At 35.9% G+C, this 20,167-nt stretch overlaps 2 protein-coding genes across 3 annotated transcripts in view; both read left to right on the top strand.

Moving 5' to 3' along the window:
- The window catches only part of LOC131929400 (uncharacterized), a 41,900-nt gene extending 41,469 nt beyond the window's left edge, over positions 1-431 (top strand). Inside the window, exon 40 of the mRNA XM_059285571.1 lies at positions 91-431. Within this exon, the coding sequence (XP_059141554.1) occupies positions 91-158 (68 nt within the window). The 3' untranslated portion in view covers positions 159-431. The remainder of the gene's footprint in view (positions 1-90) is intronic.
- A 3,183-nt stretch (positions 432-3,614) lies between these two features.
- The window catches only part of LOC131929181 (uncharacterized), an 80,900-nt gene continuing 64,347 nt past the window's right edge, over positions 3,615-20,167 (top strand). For both annotated transcript variants that reach the window (XM_059285331.1, XM_059285330.1), the window contains exons 1-22: positions 3,615-3,834; positions 5,286-5,487; positions 5,796-5,951; positions 6,667-6,795; positions 7,012-7,073; positions 7,958-8,080; positions 8,330-8,502; positions 8,930-9,093; positions 9,264-9,359; positions 10,313-10,490; positions 11,853-11,940; positions 12,522-12,572; positions 12,718-12,789; positions 13,015-13,060; positions 13,346-13,479; positions 13,883-13,952; positions 14,279-14,406; positions 14,902-14,925; positions 15,555-15,698; positions 17,313-17,423; positions 17,589-17,723; positions 18,673-18,693. In XM_059285331.1, the coding sequence (XP_059141314.1) occupies positions 3,783-3,834; positions 5,286-5,487; positions 5,796-5,951; positions 6,667-6,795; positions 7,012-7,073; positions 7,958-8,080; positions 8,330-8,502; positions 8,930-9,093; positions 9,264-9,359; positions 10,313-10,490; positions 11,853-11,940; positions 12,522-12,572; positions 12,718-12,789; positions 13,015-13,060; positions 13,346-13,479; positions 13,883-13,952; positions 14,279-14,406; positions 14,902-14,925; positions 15,555-15,698; positions 17,313-17,423; positions 17,589-17,723; positions 18,673-18,693 (2,359 nt within the window). In that variant the 5' untranslated portion in view covers positions 3,615-3,782. The remainder of the gene's footprint in view (positions 3,835-5,285; positions 5,488-5,795; positions 5,952-6,666; positions 6,796-7,011; positions 7,074-7,957; positions 8,081-8,329; positions 8,503-8,929; positions 9,094-9,263; positions 9,360-10,312; positions 10,491-11,852; positions 11,941-12,521; positions 12,573-12,717; positions 12,790-13,014; positions 13,061-13,345; positions 13,480-13,882; positions 13,953-14,278; positions 14,407-14,901; positions 14,926-15,554; positions 15,699-17,312; positions 17,424-17,588; positions 17,724-18,672; positions 18,694-20,167) is intronic.

The raw sequence follows: 20,167 nt of genomic DNA, 5'->3' as shown, positions 1-20,167 counted from the left end.
TTTTTTAAAACAATATCCATGAAATCTTATTAATAGTCGTACGCAATGTTGTTACAAATTCCTGTTTTTAAATTAGCTTTCGTTTTTCAGATTTGTCTATCTTCTGGTACATAGTGGTGGCTGCATTGAATGTAGCGGCTTTAGTCACAGGAGTTTGAAGCTCACACCAGCAAGTTTCGGTTTCTGGCCAAGTCTCTCAACATCTTTATAAATTATACTCAATGTTTTTTAGCAGCCCACACGCTGTTTTAGTAATGTATTCTCCTTGATTGGTATATACCTAAATAATACATCCACACCAAATCTTTTGGAAAATTATATCATACAACAAAAACATTTAATTATGCATCAAATAATTTTAAAACTCTACAATAATTATAATAAATATCAACATTGCAGATGTAGATGAGCATAAATAAAAATAAATCTTTGCAATATAATATGGTTTTCGTCCTTTTTAAATGATTTTATTTTAAACACCGAGCCTAGTTCACTTGTAATGCATGTCTTGTTTGTAGATTTCATAATTTATGTTTATGTCCCGATACCGCCTTTACAAATAATAAGTTCCAATTAAAAAACCACCCTGTCTCCCCACCACATAAACAAGTAATATAATCAGGACTATTGGCCTAACCTATTAGAGCGACATGGCCGAATTCAATTACTCCCCCGATTTAACGTAACGTGGCCTGAAATTTGTCACAATTTGAATTATGTCTAATGTGTGTGTAGTGCAGTTGTAACTTAGTTTCATGAAAGTTGCAAGAATAGCGTATAGGTTTGCTTATAGTGGTGTTTTAGGCAGAGAGTTGAGGTCGGCGTGGTCAGGTCGATAAAGCTTATGGTTGCTAAACCAAAAAGTTCGAGTTTGAACACCCGGGCAGATGAGGCTCGATTACTAAGGATAGCAACGTATCAGGGAGAAAAAACTCAAAAACTGTTGCCTTGTAGTTTGTTTATGGTTGGGCTAAGCAAATCCATAAGATAAATCAGGCTGGAATTGGAGCCAACGGCCCATTTTTGGCGCATACCATGTTGACATGTAATGCTAACTTGTGTTGGACTAAATCCCGTTCAACAATACAAGAACAAAGAAGAAGAAGAAGACACGGTGTTGTGTTTAAACGTTAGGAAGCTGAGGGGGTAGGGTGTTGTGCGGCAAATGATTCTGTCCAGAATTAAACGGATTGTCTTGTGAATGTGACGTCACCCCATGTCCTCATAATATAAAATAATTTAAAATATTTTTCTCAATGTGTACCAAAAGAGAAGGATTGCCCAAGGATCACGCACATTCACTATATAACACAAAATATAACGAACTTTATCCGTCTTTTAACACGCACACACACATATATACACACACACACACACATATATATATATATATATATATATATATATATATATATATATATATATATATATATATATATATACATAGACATACATACGGAAAGTGGGTAATACCTACCCTCTAAGGAAAACAAATTAACTAAAAATAGTTTATCTATACCTATTAAGCAGTGTTTATTTTAAACTATAAAAAAATGGTTTTAATGTTGCATTGTTAAAAAGAAGAGTACAGTTATTAAAACAAAAATATAAAAAAATAAAACGAAACTAATTACCGGCATAAAGGTTCGAATTGAAACACTAGTGAACGACTGCTAACCTGAAAGTCTCGAGTTCCGAGTCCATCCAGCTCTGCAGGGTACCTGATTGAAGTTATGGAGAGTAAAGGTGGCTGGGCACAGTTCTGATCACATTAGTCCTCCATATACCGAGGTAACCGAAACATGAACTCTAGTTCCCCTGCATCATGAACATCCATGAGGTCAGCGTTGTCGGGTTGGAAAATCTCAGAATGCTACAGCTCAGCCGTAAAATGAAAAATTGAAGCGTCAGTGTTAGCAGAAGGTCACGTGTGCAGGTAACGGACAGTTGTATGTTAGAAAGCAATGTAGATAGATATTTTTTTTAGGAAATACATGAGTTGGTCTTGGAGATTAGTTATACAGTGACCAATAGCTGTATAGAAAAGAACACATCAATGCTAAAATAGTATCTTTATGCCCTTTGTTACTTTTTAGTTTCGAATGGTACCTTTTTGTAAATTTTTTATGTGGATTATTATGTTTTTCTTTTCTTAAATAATAACACATAAAGACCATGTTTTTGGTCTAGATTGTATCAACTATTCTTTTTTTTACAGTTTGTTTCCCTTCAGTTTTTTTTGTCTTCTATGAAGACAAAATTAAAAAAAAAACACGATTCTTATCCGCCAACAATATCGATGGAAGGATTTCCTTCAACTTCTTCGTTCTTAATTTTTAGTATTGTAAGGGATCGAGCCTTATATGCCAGAGGGTTTGAACTCGAGACTTTTTTTTATTTATCAACCATGATTGATGCTCGTTTGTACCAAATACTTAGCAAGTAAAGAATATTAATAAAATTATACTTAAAACATATTTAAACAACCCAGTTATACCATGTTTATTTACATTTGAGAGATAAAATAAAAAATAAAACTATTACTAAACCTTTGTAAATACAATGGTGACCACGGAGTAGACGAGAATCCGTCCATCACATTGTTGGCATGGATTAAAAACGTGCTTTTTTATTTTATATTTTTAGAATCAATGTTATTAAAGTTGCAAATCCAGGGAACTTGAAAATATTTTTTTTTAGTTCAAGGCTACATTTCTATTTATTTTCATCTAGCTTAAGTTATAGCCTGTTGTTTCACTTTCGTAAGACAAACATTGATTGGCTGTAGGCCTACCGACAGAAACTCAGTGATCGATAGTTATTTGTTTACACAACTTTGCAGATCAAGTTTTTAAATAACATAATGCTATTTTAAACATGACCTAGTTCTGTCGCTTTAGTTTAAATTTTGTATACTAAAACTTATGCTAACCTATCGAATAGCAGTATGTCATTGTTTATGTCACCATTACCACGTGAAAACCAAATTGCTCTTACCTTTTTCAAAATTGTGTTTAATTTACGAAAATACTCAAACGTCAAATATATCTACTCTCTTTTAACTTCCGATAGAAACCAAACAGTCATAACCATACATTTTAATTTCAGCGGGCATGATAATTAAAATGTTTAATGGCCCCCTCAAATACCCTTGAGACTATTCTCACTTGGGTACATTGATGTCAGTAGCGTAGCGAGGGGGGCGGGGGGGGGGGGGGGGGGGGGCGGAGGGGGACATATGTCCCCGGGCGCCAACCTTAGGGGGCGCCAAAATGGGTTGGAAAAATAAATTGAAAGGTTGAAGGGAGTTCGAAACTTTGAGAGGGGTGCAGATCAAAATCTAGAAGGGGGTTGTGCAAATCGAAAAGTTTGTCCCCGGGAAGGGTCGATACGCCTCTGATTGATGTTCTAAAATTATATTCTTAAACTTTGTAACATTTAGTTTTCTAGAAAGCTAATATGAATGACGTTTTTTGATAAGTTAATTTTGAGACATTTAAGACGCCGGCGGTGCGCAAAACCTCTGTAACATGAATTCTACATACTTGGTGCGCAACACCAAAAAAAAGGGAAAATTGATTAAGCGCTAATCTACACGAGATCTGAACATAACGCAACCGCTACGAAATTGAATGTAGTATGTAACCATCAGCACATAAACATGTTGCCTTTTACGACCAATTGCTTAGTTTTCATATCACGGTCGGAATACTAAATATTGATTGTGTACATCGAGCATATAAGCACGCAGTCTTGGGGCTTCTATCATTTTTTTTTCAAGAATGATCCACTTATTGATTATTATATGTTTGGGATTAATCTCAAAGGTTGAAGGTAAAACTGTCTAGACTCTTGAACTTGAATTTTGTAATCTTTAGAAGTGTGAACATCCGCTTTGCTAACGATATCGACCTTGATAAGTGGTTCTAAACCTGGGTTCGATCGAACCCCAAGGGTTTGACGAATAAGTCACAGGTGTTTTGCGGAAGTCATAACTCACGCCCGACTAATGTGAATCGCGATCGGATTTGCGGTGCGAATGATAGAACTAGAGGCAGGGGACGATGACAGTTCAAATACGTCAGTGCGACATAGATGCAGTTCTTGCAATAGCCAAAGCGAGATAAAACATATTGGTATCGTGATATTTCAATATTGTGGATCTCTTGATATCGTGACACACATACGTCAGGACTCGTGTGAACGCCACTTATACAGACGTGTATTAATCCTACATACACTGCTATGACGATCATGCTCAGAGCAAACACTATTTCGTACACCCAGTAGTTGACTTATGACTGCCGCGATGGTGCATCTTGCCATTTCTTCTTTAATATTTTAATTCCCGTATATAAATATGTATAACAAATATGTACAATATGTATTCACACAGTTTCCTCCAGGCATCTCTTCTCTGCCGCCGCCCCCCCCCCTTCCAACGAAACCGGATTTATATAAAAAAATATACTTTCAACAGTGTCGCCCTCCCCCCCCCCGCCCCTACAGGAAAATGTAGTCCGCCCCCCCCCCCTCCGAAAATATCAAGTGCCCCCGGAGAAACAAAATTCTGGAAGAAACACCGGATTCACATATTTTAAACAACATAATATGAGTCAGCCATCTTCTAAAAGCATGATTTGCAGTGCCAAGTGTAGTAATTCTAGTCTAGCACCGGTTAAACTAAGAGAACAATTCCCTGAGCTGCCTGGAGATAATACAAGAACTCTACGCTCCCTGAATTCAAGGTGACGAGAGCCAGACTTAATGCTAAGACTACTCTTCGTGTTCAAGGCTTTCTACCCATTAACACACCGATCCTCACTGTTTCATACTTGATCGCAAACTGTACAAACTACGCACCATTGGAAAAAAATTCATAGAAAGCCAGATGTGTTGAAGTTTGCGAATAATAGGCCAAGAAAAGCGCCTGGAGTTATCCTAAATTTCCTTTCAATTGACACCATCAGCGGCAGATAGAGGACGTAAACATAGACATCTTGGCTCAAGTTGTTGCCGATCAATTCAGACGCCAAACGTCTCCAGTCGTAGACAGCCGATGTGACGAAGCATGTGGAAGATATTGTTTCTGCTATTTATTTGGGCGTTACATCCTGAATTAACACGTCTTAAGGCATCCTACCTGTACTTAAATTTTCATTAGCTGACAGATTAAGAAATGCGGCCTAGAGTGTGATCTAATGTAAGAGTTGTGAATTATTTTTCTACAACAAAACAGAGCATGGACACCAGTTAACAAGCACGTCATTTTATTTCCTCTGCAGCTCAAGGTACAAATATGGGAGTAGAATTTCAGGTACAGTTCCCATACATGCCTGAAGGCCAACCCATCCTAATGATGTACTCAACGATGATGAATAAATTCGATGTTTACGTCACTGCTCCGTTTTCCGACCACCCCGTTTTCGAGAGAGTTCGTATCACCCGTCTTCAGGTTTCCTATTACGTGGTACAGCGGCAACATTTGTAAGTCTTTTCGTGTTTTGTATGTCACTAAATTTCTCTAAGTTGATTTAAAACTCTTGACTGTGGCGATTCAAACTAATTCTTTAAGGCTGTATAGTTTGAAACATAAAGGGTTCTAATTTGCTCTAAAAAGTTGAGCTGTTGCTGTTGAAAAAGTTGGAGATGTGACATCTTGAAATGTCGGAATGTGACTTTTTGAAAAGCTGTACTGTGACTGTTTATAACCGGACTGACTTTTTATAAAGTTAGGACTATGACTGTTTATAACTTCGGGCTGTGAATGTTCGCTCTCTGCTATTGTGTCCCAGAATATCAAGAAGTGACACCACCACGTCTATTGTCGCCAAAGGAAAACAAAGATTTGGGATGACAGTGTTTATGCCGGTGTCGGTCCACTCTGCTGCCAGTTTCCTGGCCATTCCAACTTCCGGTTGGGGCTTGGAGTACTATGTTCTGGTTCCAAAGTAAGTCTTGTTTTGTTTCGTCACACAATAATTTGTTCTGATACCAAAGTAAGTCTTGTTTTGTTTCGTCACACAATAATTTGTTCTGGTACCAAAGTAAGTCTTGTTTTGTTTCGTCACACAATAATTTGTTCTGGCACCAAAGTTAGTCCTGATTTGTAGGTTTCGTCACGAAATTATTTGTTTAGTACCAAAATAATTTCTATTTGTTTGCCTATGGTAAGGAACACTTATAATACCAACAACAATTTCGTTTGGTTAAGGAACGGAACTTTTAGTTATGATTTTTTTTAAAGTAATTTCTTTTGTAGTCTGATTACGACACGGCGCAATTCCCTTTTAGTGCTCTTATTACCTCATAATTTTGATGTTCCTTGTGAAATTATTATATGTAAAACATATAACTGACTCAACTATATTGAAGTTATTGTTAATTACAACATATTTGTACTTTCCATCATAAATTATCGATTTACAAATTGTAAAACAAATTATTATTCGTTTGAAAATTCCATTTTTATCTACAATAGTGTTGATAAATGGCCAGTTCATACTGTGATATCGTCGCCCCTACTCTACAGACCCTAAAATCCAAACCCCCTCACGTTTTATAACCTGACATCCCCGCCCCTACGTTTCACACCCTACCATCCCCATTCTGTATCGCATACTCAAATGATTTACGACAACGTTAACTGGTGTTCATTTCTAACAGGACGGGGCCTTCGATTGTACTCATTTCTTCAGTTGAGGAAAATGAAATCAGCGTACGATTTACTGAACGCATGGAGCAGCTAGAAAGCCAATTCACTGAACCACTTCTCTCGACTCTGATAGTAAATAGGTAGGTAGCAAACCTAGGTAGAAGGCTATTCATAACTTATCCCCCAACAGCCACTACTCAACTCTTTATCTTTTTTAAATGTTTCCAACTATTTTGTATTGGGTTAGTTTTTGATCAGAAATCAGTTACGTTTTTTAGTTTTCCGAAATGTGTATTCTTGGAAAATAAAAATAAGAAGTAGCTGTATCAAGACTGAAATTTGAATTTCCCTAACAGGAAACAGGCGTACATCATGCAGAACTGTACTGGAAGAACAGTCGGGGAACGACCTCTCGGAGGTGAGTACTTCAGTGCCACTATTTAATTTTTTGTGAATCTTTTGACGTATTTTTGGGTGCAGTCTTTAAGTTGTTTTTTTTTTTTTGTGTTTTTTTTTTGTTTTTTTTTGGACGGAGTGGTCGAGCGGTAGAGAGCTGGACTGCTAACCCGTAAGCCTCGAGTTCAAATCCGGGTGCAAGTCAGTAAACCGTCCCTGAGTCCACCGAAATCTGATGGGTACCTAACTCACGATAGGGAAAGTAAAGGCGGCTGGGCATAGTGCTGACCACACTATCTCTTCATATGCCGAGGTCACAGAAACAAGTGAACTCTACTTCACTTGCCCCATAGACCGTCAGGTTTGAAAGGGAAACTTTACTTTAAGTTTTTAAAAATGCTCTCCCTTTTGTGCACGTGACTGTTATATCTTTGGAACGTGATTGTGAATTGTGGACGTGACTGTGACATTCCTGTATGTGATTGTGATGGATCAGTACGTGACAGTAATATTTTGTTTGCGTGACTGTGATACTTGTGTAGATTACACGAATGTAGCAATAGATTGTTGTGTTGTGATTTAGCTAACGCTCGTGACTTTAGACATGAGTACCCAACACCAGACATTCCTTGCCTATTGGATCTCTTAGCATCATTTTGTCGGTTTTGTATCGTGTGTATTTTTGTATTTGTGCTGTGATAGGTATGTTTGTATGTGCACCGTGATACTTTTGTGAGATGTTCGTCTGTGTAAAGTGACATTATTCAGGCTTACGTGCAATAAACAGCCCATTAGTTTCTTGTGCTCTTGTTAAGTTCGGGTGTATTTTTGTGTGTCGTGTTCTTAATAGATCTATAATTAAATGTTCAGACGATTAACAAAGTTAACCATTTTTCATCTTAACAGTCACACCAGTAAAAATAACAGCGTTGTATTCATTTGGCGTTATTGTTGGCACTTGCGAAGAATACGAATTCGAATCGAAATGTCAGAGAAAAGGTGTAAAAATCGCAAGCGGCGTCACTGCAGGTAACATTACACTCACACGCACGCACACGCATGCTCACACACACGCATCGCACACACACACACTCACAAACAAACGCACATGCAAACACATATAGCATATGTATTTATGGTAAAAGTACATACTCTTTTGGACCAAAGCTTCTCAGTACAAAATGTATCACGAAGATCTCAGGTCAAAACGTTTCAAAAGACATAATGTGTAGTAAACATACACATATAAGATGAGGTTTGATTGTATGTATGTTTCAGAAATGCTTTTGCCCGCAAGGACTTGGGGAAAACATTTTATAGTGCCCCAGACATTGAAGAAATCTTGTAATCAGAACTTACGATTCCTAACCTTGGAGGAAAACACAATCATACGAATAACAGCGGGCGACCAAACACAAGTGGTCAACGTTGCTGCCGGAGGTGCCTTGGAGGTGAGTTGTTGAGCTTCACTACATTCTGCAGGTGAGTTGTTGAGCTTCACTACATTCTGCAGGTGAGTTGTTGAGCTTCACTACATTCTGCAGGTGAGTTGTTGAGCTTCACTACATTCTGCAGGTGAGTTGTTGAGCTTCACTACATTCACCAGGTGAGTTGTTGAGCTTCACTACATTCTGCAGGTGAGTTGTTTAGCTTCACTACATTCACCAGGTGAGTTGTTGAGCTTCACTACATTCTGCAGGTGAGTTGTTGAGCTTCACTACATTCTGAAGGTGAGTTGTTTAGCTTCACTACATTCACCAGGTGAGTTGTTGAGCTTCACTACATTCTGCAGGTGAGTTGTTTAGCTTCACTACATTCTGAAGGTGAGTTGTTGCACCATATTCGTCTCATTAAGACCATGTCATGTTGTTTGCCCAGACCTATCGCTTGACCTCGCAATCAATCGTGTTCGTGAAGGCTTCCAGCCGGATCATGATGTATAGTGACTACCACTACCCTTGTAACACGGAGGAGAATATTAACTTTCAAGAGCTGGTCGTGGTTGTTCCAGCCGAGGTCTTTATGAATGAATACATTTGGAGGTGCGCTAATGTTTTTAATGTTTACACATTTATACCAATGTAAGTACATCCGTTCATAAAAAATCTACACATTTATTTATATATCTATCTATCAATGTAAGTAACTAGCGTTATGTAAACGTATTTTGAAATTTGACCACATGTTAATAAGATTTAACTTGCGTTCGCAGCACTCCTTTAGCCAGAGGTCACACACCATCTCACTACATCTCGGTCGTAGCACCAATCGATAATTTTTTCCTAGAAATCGACACAATAAAAGTCAGGTAATTGCGATTAGTATTAGTTAAGTAGGTAAAAATTGAAGTATGAGGTAATCACGAGGTATTATGTTTATTAAACAGTGAGACTAAGCATTAGCGGGGAGCGCTCAGAACAGATTATTAGTTTGATTATTTATTTAAGCTAAGCATGAAGTGGTTACCCTAAGCATGAAGTGGTTACACTAAGCATGAAGTGGTTACCCTAAGCATGAAGTGGTTACCCTAAGCATGAAGTGGTTACCCTAAGCATGAAGTGGTTACCCTAAGCAGGGAGTGGTTACCCTAAGCATGAAGTGGTTACCCTAAGCATGAAGTGGTTACCCTAAGCATGAGGTGGTTACCCTAAGCATGAAGTGGTTACACTAAGCATGAAGTGGTTACACTAAGCATGAAGTGGTTACACTAAGCATGAAGTGGTTACCCTAAGCATGAAGTGGTTACCCTAAGCATGAAGTGGTTACCCTAAGCATGAAGTGGTTACCCTAAGCATGAAGTGGTTACCCTAAGCATGAAGTGGTTACACTAAGCATGAAGTGGTTACCTTAAGCATGAAGTGGTTACCCCAAGCATGAAGTGGTTGCCCTAACCATTAAGTGGTTACCCTTACCATTAAATGGTAACACTCTGATTTTGTTTACCTTGGAGCAGCTGTCAAAAGTATCCAGCTTTGAAAAAAGCGTTGCAAACCTTGCAATGGTTTTGGTGGGTGCTCTGATATCATTGGTCTGGGGGTTTGGCAATTTAATTAGGGGTGGGGGGATAAAATCAGACACCATTAGCAACAGATTAGAGGACATAAACGAAGACATCTCGTACATTAAACTAAAGCGTACATTCGACAGAATCAGCGTTCAACAATGTGAGTTTTTGTAGTTGAAAGTCATGAAAAAACACCGAAAGATAATATTTGACAGCTTTTTATTGTTTATTTTTAAACTATTGTATTCCAAATTTAGCTTAAGGTGGAAGAAAGACATGCTTAATCGCTGGCAGACGTCATTCTCCAGACTGTCACCCGGTACCCACTACATATCGTCAGTAACAGGAGTTCCATTCGGAATCTACGTCGTCGGCCTTACCCCGGAGTACCAGTTTTTCCATTCGGCAGGCTTTTTTATTTCTGACTTCAGTGGGGTAAGTGCCGGCTTACTTTTATATTACTGACTTCAGTGGGGTAAGTGCCGGCTTACTTTTATATTACTGACTTGAGTGGGGTAAGTGCCGGCTTACTTTTATATTACTGACTTCAGTAGGGTAAGTGCCGGCTTACTTTTATATTTCTGACTTCAGTGGGGTAAGTGCCGGCTTACTTTTATATTACTGACTTCAGTGGGGTAAGTGCCGGCTTACTTTTATATTACTAACTTTAGTGGGGTAAGTGCCGGCTTACTTTTATATTACTAACTTCAGTTATTCATAAATTCAAACATTTTTAAAAGCCGCCTTTAGTCCCAAGTAAATTGTAGTGGCCAGGGAAAGTAAAACAATGACAATCTCAACTGTTTTCCATGGTACAATACATTATAGAGGGCAATGTGGTATGGCCGGGTAGTTTATTTATATAACAAAATAACATGCCCAATCAATACAACAACCTGCCTTGACAAATCCAAATTTAAAATAAAAGTTATCAGATAACGTACTATTATACTACTATAAATTATTTGAATATTTCTAGCCTTAATAAAACTGGAAGTCATTTTGTATTAATTTCAAAAATGGTGTAAAACTTTTAATTTTGGTTGAAAGATATGCTCTTTGGCAACAGCCATTTGGAACCATTTAGAATCAGTTTTTCAAGCCTATTATCGATGTGAAAAAAAAGTTTATATTCCGCAGGCTTCATTAAATCATTAACATGTCTTAGTAGGCTTTGTAAAAATCTATTACTTTGTCTTTGTCATATCAGACTTGTCTTCTTAGAATAAATCTTGTATAATATCGTTTTTATCATATCATGCATGCACTGTTGTCTTTGTAAATGACATGCATTTTATCGTCTTTGTAAATATCATTTATCTATTGTCTTTGTAATCTCATTCATTTGTCGTCTTTGTAAATAGCATTCATTTGTCGCCTTTGTAAATATAATTAATTTGTCGTCTTTCTAAATATCATTCATTTGTCGCCTTTGTAAATATTCATTTGTGAGAAGCTTCTAGAAAACTGTAGACCAGTTTGTAACTAGCGTTGCAAACTCAGTACACCGGCAATGAAACCGATCCAAGTGTTCAACGACATACACACAGACTGATATGATAAAGTCCTTATTACGTTCTTGTCCATGGGATTTAAGTACGACGTTCAAACATGTGACGCGGAGTGCCACCGAATAATGTTTACCCCCCCCCCCCCCCAGCCGGGTGAAATAGAATTCATGTTGAAAATAGAAACCTATTTTCTGTGTCCCCGCCCCCAAAAATGTACAGGGAGAAAAAAGTTTGAAAGAAGCACTGTTGTTTTCAGGTCAAAGTATTTCTATGTTTATCTCCACAGCTGTGTGAAAAAACGACGAATCGCTACAACGATGGGATAGATAACGATTGCGATGGCTTTATTGACGAAGAAAGAGAGAATGTTAAAGGTACTATAATTAGGCCCACCATCTGTTTACCCCTTACCTTAGATATACATTAATTAATTCTTATATATATATATATATATATATATATATATATATATATATATATATATATATATATATATATATATATATATATATATATATATATATATATATATATATATATATAGTGACACCTAGATTTACAAAATGCATTCATTCCGCAACTTTTCTCATATGTCAAATTGCTTGTACCTCAAAGCAATCTTCCCATTTGAAATTAGTTAATGCGATTAATTCGTTCCAGTCCCCCTAATGCCACGCCAGTTGTTTTTATTGCACAAGTGTTACACTGTAAATTACACAAAAACTAAAAAAAGAGCAAGTTAAAAAATAAACGAGTTTAAAACTGTAATCGGTAAGGGTGTAGGAGTTTCGCTTCTTGTACTTACAATGTTTATTGTTTCCTATGGTCTAAAAATAAGTTGTCTTTTAGTCTTAAACATTTTTTTTTTGCCTGTTAGTTTTTAATAAGTTGTCAAAATACAATTGTTGTGTGCTGGTTGCATGCTGTTCGATGCACTCTACTTCTGTGTTAACAGATGATGACCACGATGGGGACGAAGATGAAGATCTCTCGTCGTACGCAAGAAGTAAGTCCCAATTGTACCTGACATAAACAAAATATTTTGGCTGCAATGATCTGAGTCCCCTTTATCCGTTATAGCACTAAATGTACTGCCCAAAACACAGATCTTAGAATCAAGTTCGATCTATTTAACTCCCTTTCTCTTTTAGCCAACCTGGAGGGCATATCTTTACCGCTACCACCACAAGTACCCCCATTTGTGACTGGATTTTTACCTCAAGGTTAGAAAAGTTTAACATTATTAAAAATATTTTTCTTAGAATATTTTATACGCCCTACTTTTAATATATTTAAACTGTGTATATTTTTAAAAAATACATAACATAGTTCAATAATACTAACTTGTAAATCTTCAGTAATAGAATTATATAATATAATGTAGCGTTCTATTTTTAAATAATGTAATGAAACAGTTATATTCTGAGACATCTCTCTGAAATTTTTAGACTGCCCATGTCCAGAGATTCAAAACTGCGAAATGGAGTTGTGCACGTAAATTCTATTTTCAGTAGATATTTAATACTTACCTATTTGCTAATGTTTATTATAAGTACAAAGATTTTTAAAAATTACAATTGATTATTATTTTTTTAATTACTTCATTTTTAAACACAAACTTTTTATTACAGGCGTACTTTTTTGTAACATGAATTTGGTAATAAGTTTTGTAATTATCCGAATATTTATTAACGCTTACAAATTAATTGAGAATAAAGGTAATATTTTAAAATAAAATGAATGGAGATAAAAATTGGTAAATTTTCGATACTGTTTCAGTGACCTTACTAACTACGTCGTATGCCTAGAGAGTATAGTGACCTTGACCTCTTGCTTTATACAAACCCGTATGGAGGCTATGAGAAAGTTAAGATTAAAGGAAATAAAAACTTCATCGCAAAGTCATTGCTTAAGTAAGTAGCCTAACCTAACCTAACCTAACCTAACCTAACCTAACCTAACCTAACCTAACCTAACCTAACCTAACCTAACCTAACCTAACCTAACCTAACCTAACCTAACCTAACCTAACCTAACCTAACCTAACCTAACCTAACCTAACCTAACCTAACCTAACCTAACCTAACCTAACCTAACCTAACCTAACCTAACCTAACCTAACCTAACCTAACCTAACCTAACCTAACCTAACCTAACCTAACCTAACCTAACCTAACCTAACCTAACCTAACCTAACCTAACCTAACCTAACCTAACCTTATATATATATATATATATATATATATATATATATATATATATATATATATATATATATATATATATATATATATATATATATATATATATTTGCAGAACAGTGTCCTTCATTCCTCCATAACTGCATCCCATCTGACGTAACAGAAGGAGACTCAATGTCATGCAGGTATATTACACACAGCCAATGCATCGAAAATGTTAAAATTTAGTATTTTAAATTACGTTGTTTTAACACTTATGTAATTAGAGTTTCTACCGACCCCCCCCCCCCTCCCCCCACTCCTGAACGAAATGGAATTTATAGAGAAAACATATACTTCTACCAGACCAGTGTCGCCCCCCCCCCCCCCCCCCGGAAAATGTTGTCCGCCCCACCCTCCCACCCACGAAAAAATCAAGTGCCCCGGAGAAAAAAGTCAGGAAGAAACACTGCATGTAATACACTGCCCTACCTCTAATGTCTGCTTAAAGCTTAATTTTTTTTTACTACAGTCAATTACAGAGTTACCTAAATTGTCTGAAAGCAGTCACCAACAACCCCAGTTGTTCACGTTCGTTCAAAGATGAAGCGAGGAGGTGGATTACCAGCACCGATAATATGATTGGAAAAGCACTCTGTTGTGAGTACCATACTTTCTTCTGCACTAACAGAATTTATGATTCTGCACTTTTGGTTATTAACAACAGTGCTATAAAGTTAAGTTTTTGTTTCCAACTGCGCTGCAAGTTTAATGATATAATGTTAGGTCTTGGATTGCCTTTATTTCATGTATCATCAGTTTTCTCTATGCGCGCTCAATAATGATCCTTGACTTTAAATTATGCTTTTAAAATGTTTTACAACAATATTGCGAACGTGTCGATTGTGTGAAACTTGAACAGTATCAGGAATTGATACAGTTTATAACTGATCAACAGAATGTCATCACCAAATTGTTTCTTCATATTTTCCTCGATTAAACGTTTCAACTCGCTGCTATGGCATTGCAGCCTCAACAGCCCACCCCACTCACACCCTATCCCGCCCCTGTCCATTTTATCATTCCACCTTTCACCTTTCACCTTTCACCCCGTCCCTAGTTGCTTTTTCCAAAAATTCCATGTTAATATTTCAGTGGAAGGGATGACGACGGCTTCACGTAAGTCATTTTCTATAAGTATTTTACTCATTTTTATAAGTACTTCCGTAATTTTTATCGTAAACATGGTTGAATATACGCCTGAATATTAATCTTTGCCATTGGTATAAACGATTAAGTAGCCATTGATTTTACAGTAAATTTATAAGATTCTCTCTTATCAATTTATTAAAACCCAGTATTTGGTACATCATTGAAATGTATTATCAAATGATGTTGTGGTCTATTTAAATGTTAAATGACTTCGCAATGGATAAGTATGGGAACATATGCATAGTGTGAGAAATGATCACTTTCAATTATTGAGCAGCCTAATCGAGACCATGAATATATAATTATTATTAATAAGCGGGTTTATGGGTGCCAGTGTCTCTGTGTAAATGAAAGCGTATTTTTTATTTCGTTAAATTATACGAGATAAATTTACAAATCATATGATTTAAGTATTTATGATTTATATGATTTAATATACCCCTGAATATTAATCTTTGCCATTGGTATAAACGATTAAGTAGCCATTGATTTTACAGTAAATTTGTAAGATTCTCTCTTATCAATTTATTTCGTTAAATTATACGAGATAAATTTACAAATCATATGATTTAATTTTCCGAACTTACTGGCTGTAGCCGAAGATTGGCAGGAGGTTGCTGGAATGTGCTTGAAGTTGAATAAAGCAGGAAAGCAGCACCATGAAGCGGTGAGAGCGTGTTCAAACATGAACTCAGAGCTCGCGACCATAATGGATGCCAATGAAAACCTGGGTGCTTCTGGTAATTATTATAGAACTAGCTTGATTAAAATAATTCTAAAAGATTAAAGAAACAGCTTGGTTTAAGTATGTGTAGCTTATTGAAGTAACAGCTTGTTTACAATACTTGCAATTTATTATAAAACCCTGCATGACAAGAATGCTACTAAATTATTCAAGGACTAGATTGATTGAAGATAAATAATATTAGAATAAAAAAAACGTATTAACATGTAGGTTAATATACTTTGAGAATATTATAGAAAGATCAATTAAAATATTCTTCATAATATTATATAATCACACAGCTCCATAAAATAATTCTATAACTGAACAAGCGTTATAATAGGTTGTTACAGATACTGCATGGTAAAATACTATTTCTTGGTTGAATTCTGACCCATGTGATTATAATACTTTTAAAATAGTATACAACGTAATTAATTACTAGTTAAATCAATACTTATATTTAGAAGAATATTGGAGATTTAATTACCAGGACTGTATTTTTAGTTGTTTGTTGCTTGTCATTTTTACTTTCACGTGTACGAAGCACAGAGGAAATATTGTAATCGTGCAAAAAGTCGAAATCGATATTTGTAAAATCGAGATTTTTGAAAATCTCGATGTTTTACAACTACCTGAGTCGGAAAAACGTAGTTTTGCAATTCTGTCCTTATGTCTGTTTGTGTGTGTGCGTGTGTGTGTGTGTGTCTGTCTTTCTGTCTGTGAACATGATAACTCGGGTACCGTTACAGCTAGATTTATGAAATTTCATACATAACTATTACATGAAATCTGCAGTTATGGATCAACTTTTCGGCGATTCTACATTTGATTTCTCAAAAGCCTATAACTTGAGTACTGATTCTAATAGATAGATGAAATTTTAAATATAAGTAAAAGATCTAAAATTCTGTTGTCTGTCGAATTTTGAGTAATTTTCGGTGTCCAAAAATAATACTTAAAACACTATTTTCGATTTTTTAAAAAAACGCATATAAATTCTTAAAGTACTTATGTTTCACACTATTATACACACATTGTTTAATGTTCACGTAGTGGGAATTCATTTTTCTACGAGTTTCTATTTAAAAAGTTTAAGTATTCAAAAATTAATTTTAAAATGTGTCTATATTCCTAGATATGTAATGTTATGTAAGAATATTCTAGAAAATTCAAGTGAGATCACTAATGCTTTTTAATTACTTGCATAGCGAATCCCGCACATCATGCAGATGTCGAAAAGAAACCCCTTTTCGCAATGGAATAAGAGTAGACCAAAATAATAAATGATGTTATGTTGAAGGAGCCGAAACGTTTAAGGGCATTAAAATAGGCAACAATGATAAGAGATTTTTAGCTTTACGATGGAAGGCGGAGGGGAAGAAAGAAAATATTTCCCAAAATATGTTTAAATTACTGAATCCTCTTCCACGACTTTTATCCTCTATTAGACAGACATCATGACAGTATCGCTAGTTTCAGCATTGACAGTGTAACTGTCTGGAAATACATCAAAAGGATGTTATGTACTGCGGTGGACTTTATGTTTATTTTTTGTCCTTTCAAAAATCAAGTAGGCCTATAGGAAATGGAACCAAATATGTGTTGACTTTTAAATTGTTTTCAACAGCGGCGCTTACAACTGGTGCAGTAGATTCTGCATATATAGCATTAACATACATAAATGGGCAATGGTCTTGGCCATCTGGATTACAAAATGCATATAGAAACTGGAGAGAGGGTAAGTCCATTAAACTAATCAAAGATTTAATCTATTAAACTGCCTGAGCAGTCTGTTAAATAGATACATTATCTAGTCTGTTAAACATATATTTTATCTTGTCTTTTAAACAGATATATTATTTGGCTTAATTATTTACGTTTATCGTTGTTCTTTCAAATGAAGGTCACGTAAATAAGAATAATAATACAGCTGATGATGGAAAAAATTGTGCAACTATAGATAAATCTGTCGAATTTAAATGGGTCGCCGTCTCATGTAACACAAGTCATAGTTACATGTGTAAAAGACAATCATGCGGTAAGAATTATAACCTAACCTAACCTAACCTAACCTAACCTAACCTAACCTAACCTAACCTAACCTAACCTAACCTAACCGAACCTAACCTAACCTAACCTAACCTAACCTAACCTAACCTAACCTAACCTAACCTAACCTAACCTAACCTAACCTAACCGAACCGAACCTAACCTAACCTATCCTAACCTAACCTAACCTAACCCACCCTAGCCTAGCCTAGCCTAGCTTAGCCTAGCCTGTCTTGCCTTTGCATTGGCTTTGCCTGCCTTGCTTTGCCTTACCTATATTAATAGGTATTATATACTTAGTAGATGTATATGTGTATGTGTGTGTATGTGTGTGTGTATGTGTATGTGTATGTGTATGTGTATGTGTATGTGTATGTGTATGTGTATGTGTATGTGTATGTGTATGTGTATGTGTATGTGTATGTGTATGTGTATGTGTATGTGTATGTGTATGTGTATGTGTATGTGTATGTGTATGTGTATGTGTATGTGTATGTGTATGCGTATGCGTATGCGTATGCGTATGCGTATGCGTATGCGTATGCGTATGCGTATGCGTATGCGTATGCGTATGCGTATGCGTATGTGTGTGTGTGAGTGTATGTGTGTATGTGTATGTGTCTGTGTGTGTGTGTATGTGTATATATATATATATATATATATATATATATATATATATATATATATATATATATATATATATATACATACATAAATATGTATATATATATATATATATATATATATATATATATATATATATATATATATATATATATATATATATATATATATATATATATTTATATATATATATATGTATTCAATTATATGTGATGAATGTGTGTATGTGCACAAACATATACTGTCCAGTATTTGTTAGTGTTTTAATTAAATATATGATAATGATGTGTACCTTTGCTTCATTTATTGTGTAGATGCAAGACCATTAACAAAAAGTGAGTTATTTTGTTTTGAAACTATCACTTACAGGCAAATTTTTTTTTTTTTGTCTACGTTAGGGGTCATCCATTTATGGCGTCCACAATGGGGGGGGGGGAAGGGTCGAAAATACTTACATTTGATAATTTAAAAAATAAATTTAAAAAAATGCTCATAAAATTTAGATTATATATTAAATCGGCTGTTCTCGTGTTAAATGTATCAGTAATGTAGCTCTATACCCCGCCTTAAAAAGCGAGTTTATTTTTTTTTTACAAGCAGTGGCCGCGGCAATTTTCTAAAACAATTCATGGAATTTCAGGTTTATTTTTTAAGCAATTCAAACTATTTCAACTAAATCATAGTCGGTCTACGTCATTATTTTGTGCCAAAGCCTAAGATGTTGTAGATCTAGTCATTTTATTTTCAAGTAAAAAAATCAAAATAACGACGTCACAATTAGATATTTAAATATCAGCGCGTGTATAATGGGCTCGCTTGGTCAGGTGTGTAGGATTGAGGGTTAGCGCGACCACAAAATAAAGGGGGAGGGGTGGTTTGTTATGGAAACGCATGCAGCGTAAAGTTGAGTAAAAGTAATATAATGAAGACACGTTGATTAGCCGAATTTACCAGAAGCCATATAATTGTTGATAGCTAGACAGCCACAAATAACAGTAAAAAGTTCGGTCTACAGCATTTTCAATTTAAAAAATAATTACGAATGCCTGCTATCTCTGACTCCTTATAAAAAATAGTGAGCAAAAAAGCCTTTAAAATTGTAAGACAAGGTACTCATCGTCCCAGCGCAAGCAATCTTTCAATAAAGGACAACTTTAGATAGTCTTAGCACATTTACACGTTAAGTTTATACGCCGTAGACTTAGGGACATCTTGGAAAAGTTTAATTCCCCATTTTTATTGAGGTTCTAGTTATAGATGTTACCGAAAATATAAAATCCATACATTACATTATCAGTTAATGTACACATTGCATCAGAGGCGTAGCGACCCTTCAGGCGCCCGGGGACAAACTTTCGATTCCCCCCCCCCTCGAACTTTTCATTTGCACCCTCCCCTCAAACTTTGAATTTGGCGCCCCCCTCTAAGGTCTGCGCCCGGGAACATTTGTCCCCCGCTCCCGCCCCCTCGCTACGCCTCTGCATTGCATGTAAATGAGGTCTACTAAATTTTTGTGGACGTCCACAATTGGTGGTGAGGAAAAGGTGGGGGGGGGGGGGAGGCGTTTGTCGAAAGTAGACACGTGTGGACGGGGGGAGGGTGGGGTGAAGGATCTAAAATTCCAGAGTTTTATGGTCTTCATAAATGGAAACCCTTATTGTTTATTTTCTCGGTGATTCATTACGTTTAACATATCTATATATCAGTGTTTCTTTCAGCCTTTTTTTATCTGTGTGTGTGGGGGGGGGGGGGGCTTTATTTTTCCGCGGGCGGACACTGTTAAAAATATTTATTTTATTTTCTATATAA

This window comes from Physella acuta, unplaced genomic scaffold (genome assembly GCF_028476545.2).
Source record: "Physella acuta isolate Inbredline_101_S28 unplaced genomic scaffold, ASM2847654v3 ptg000094l, whole genome shotgun sequence".
NCBI lineage: Eukaryota > Metazoa > Mollusca > Gastropoda > Physidae > Physella > Physella acuta.
Note: the sequence above shows the minus strand (reverse complement) of the source record. Positions and strands in the feature narration are given on the sequence as shown.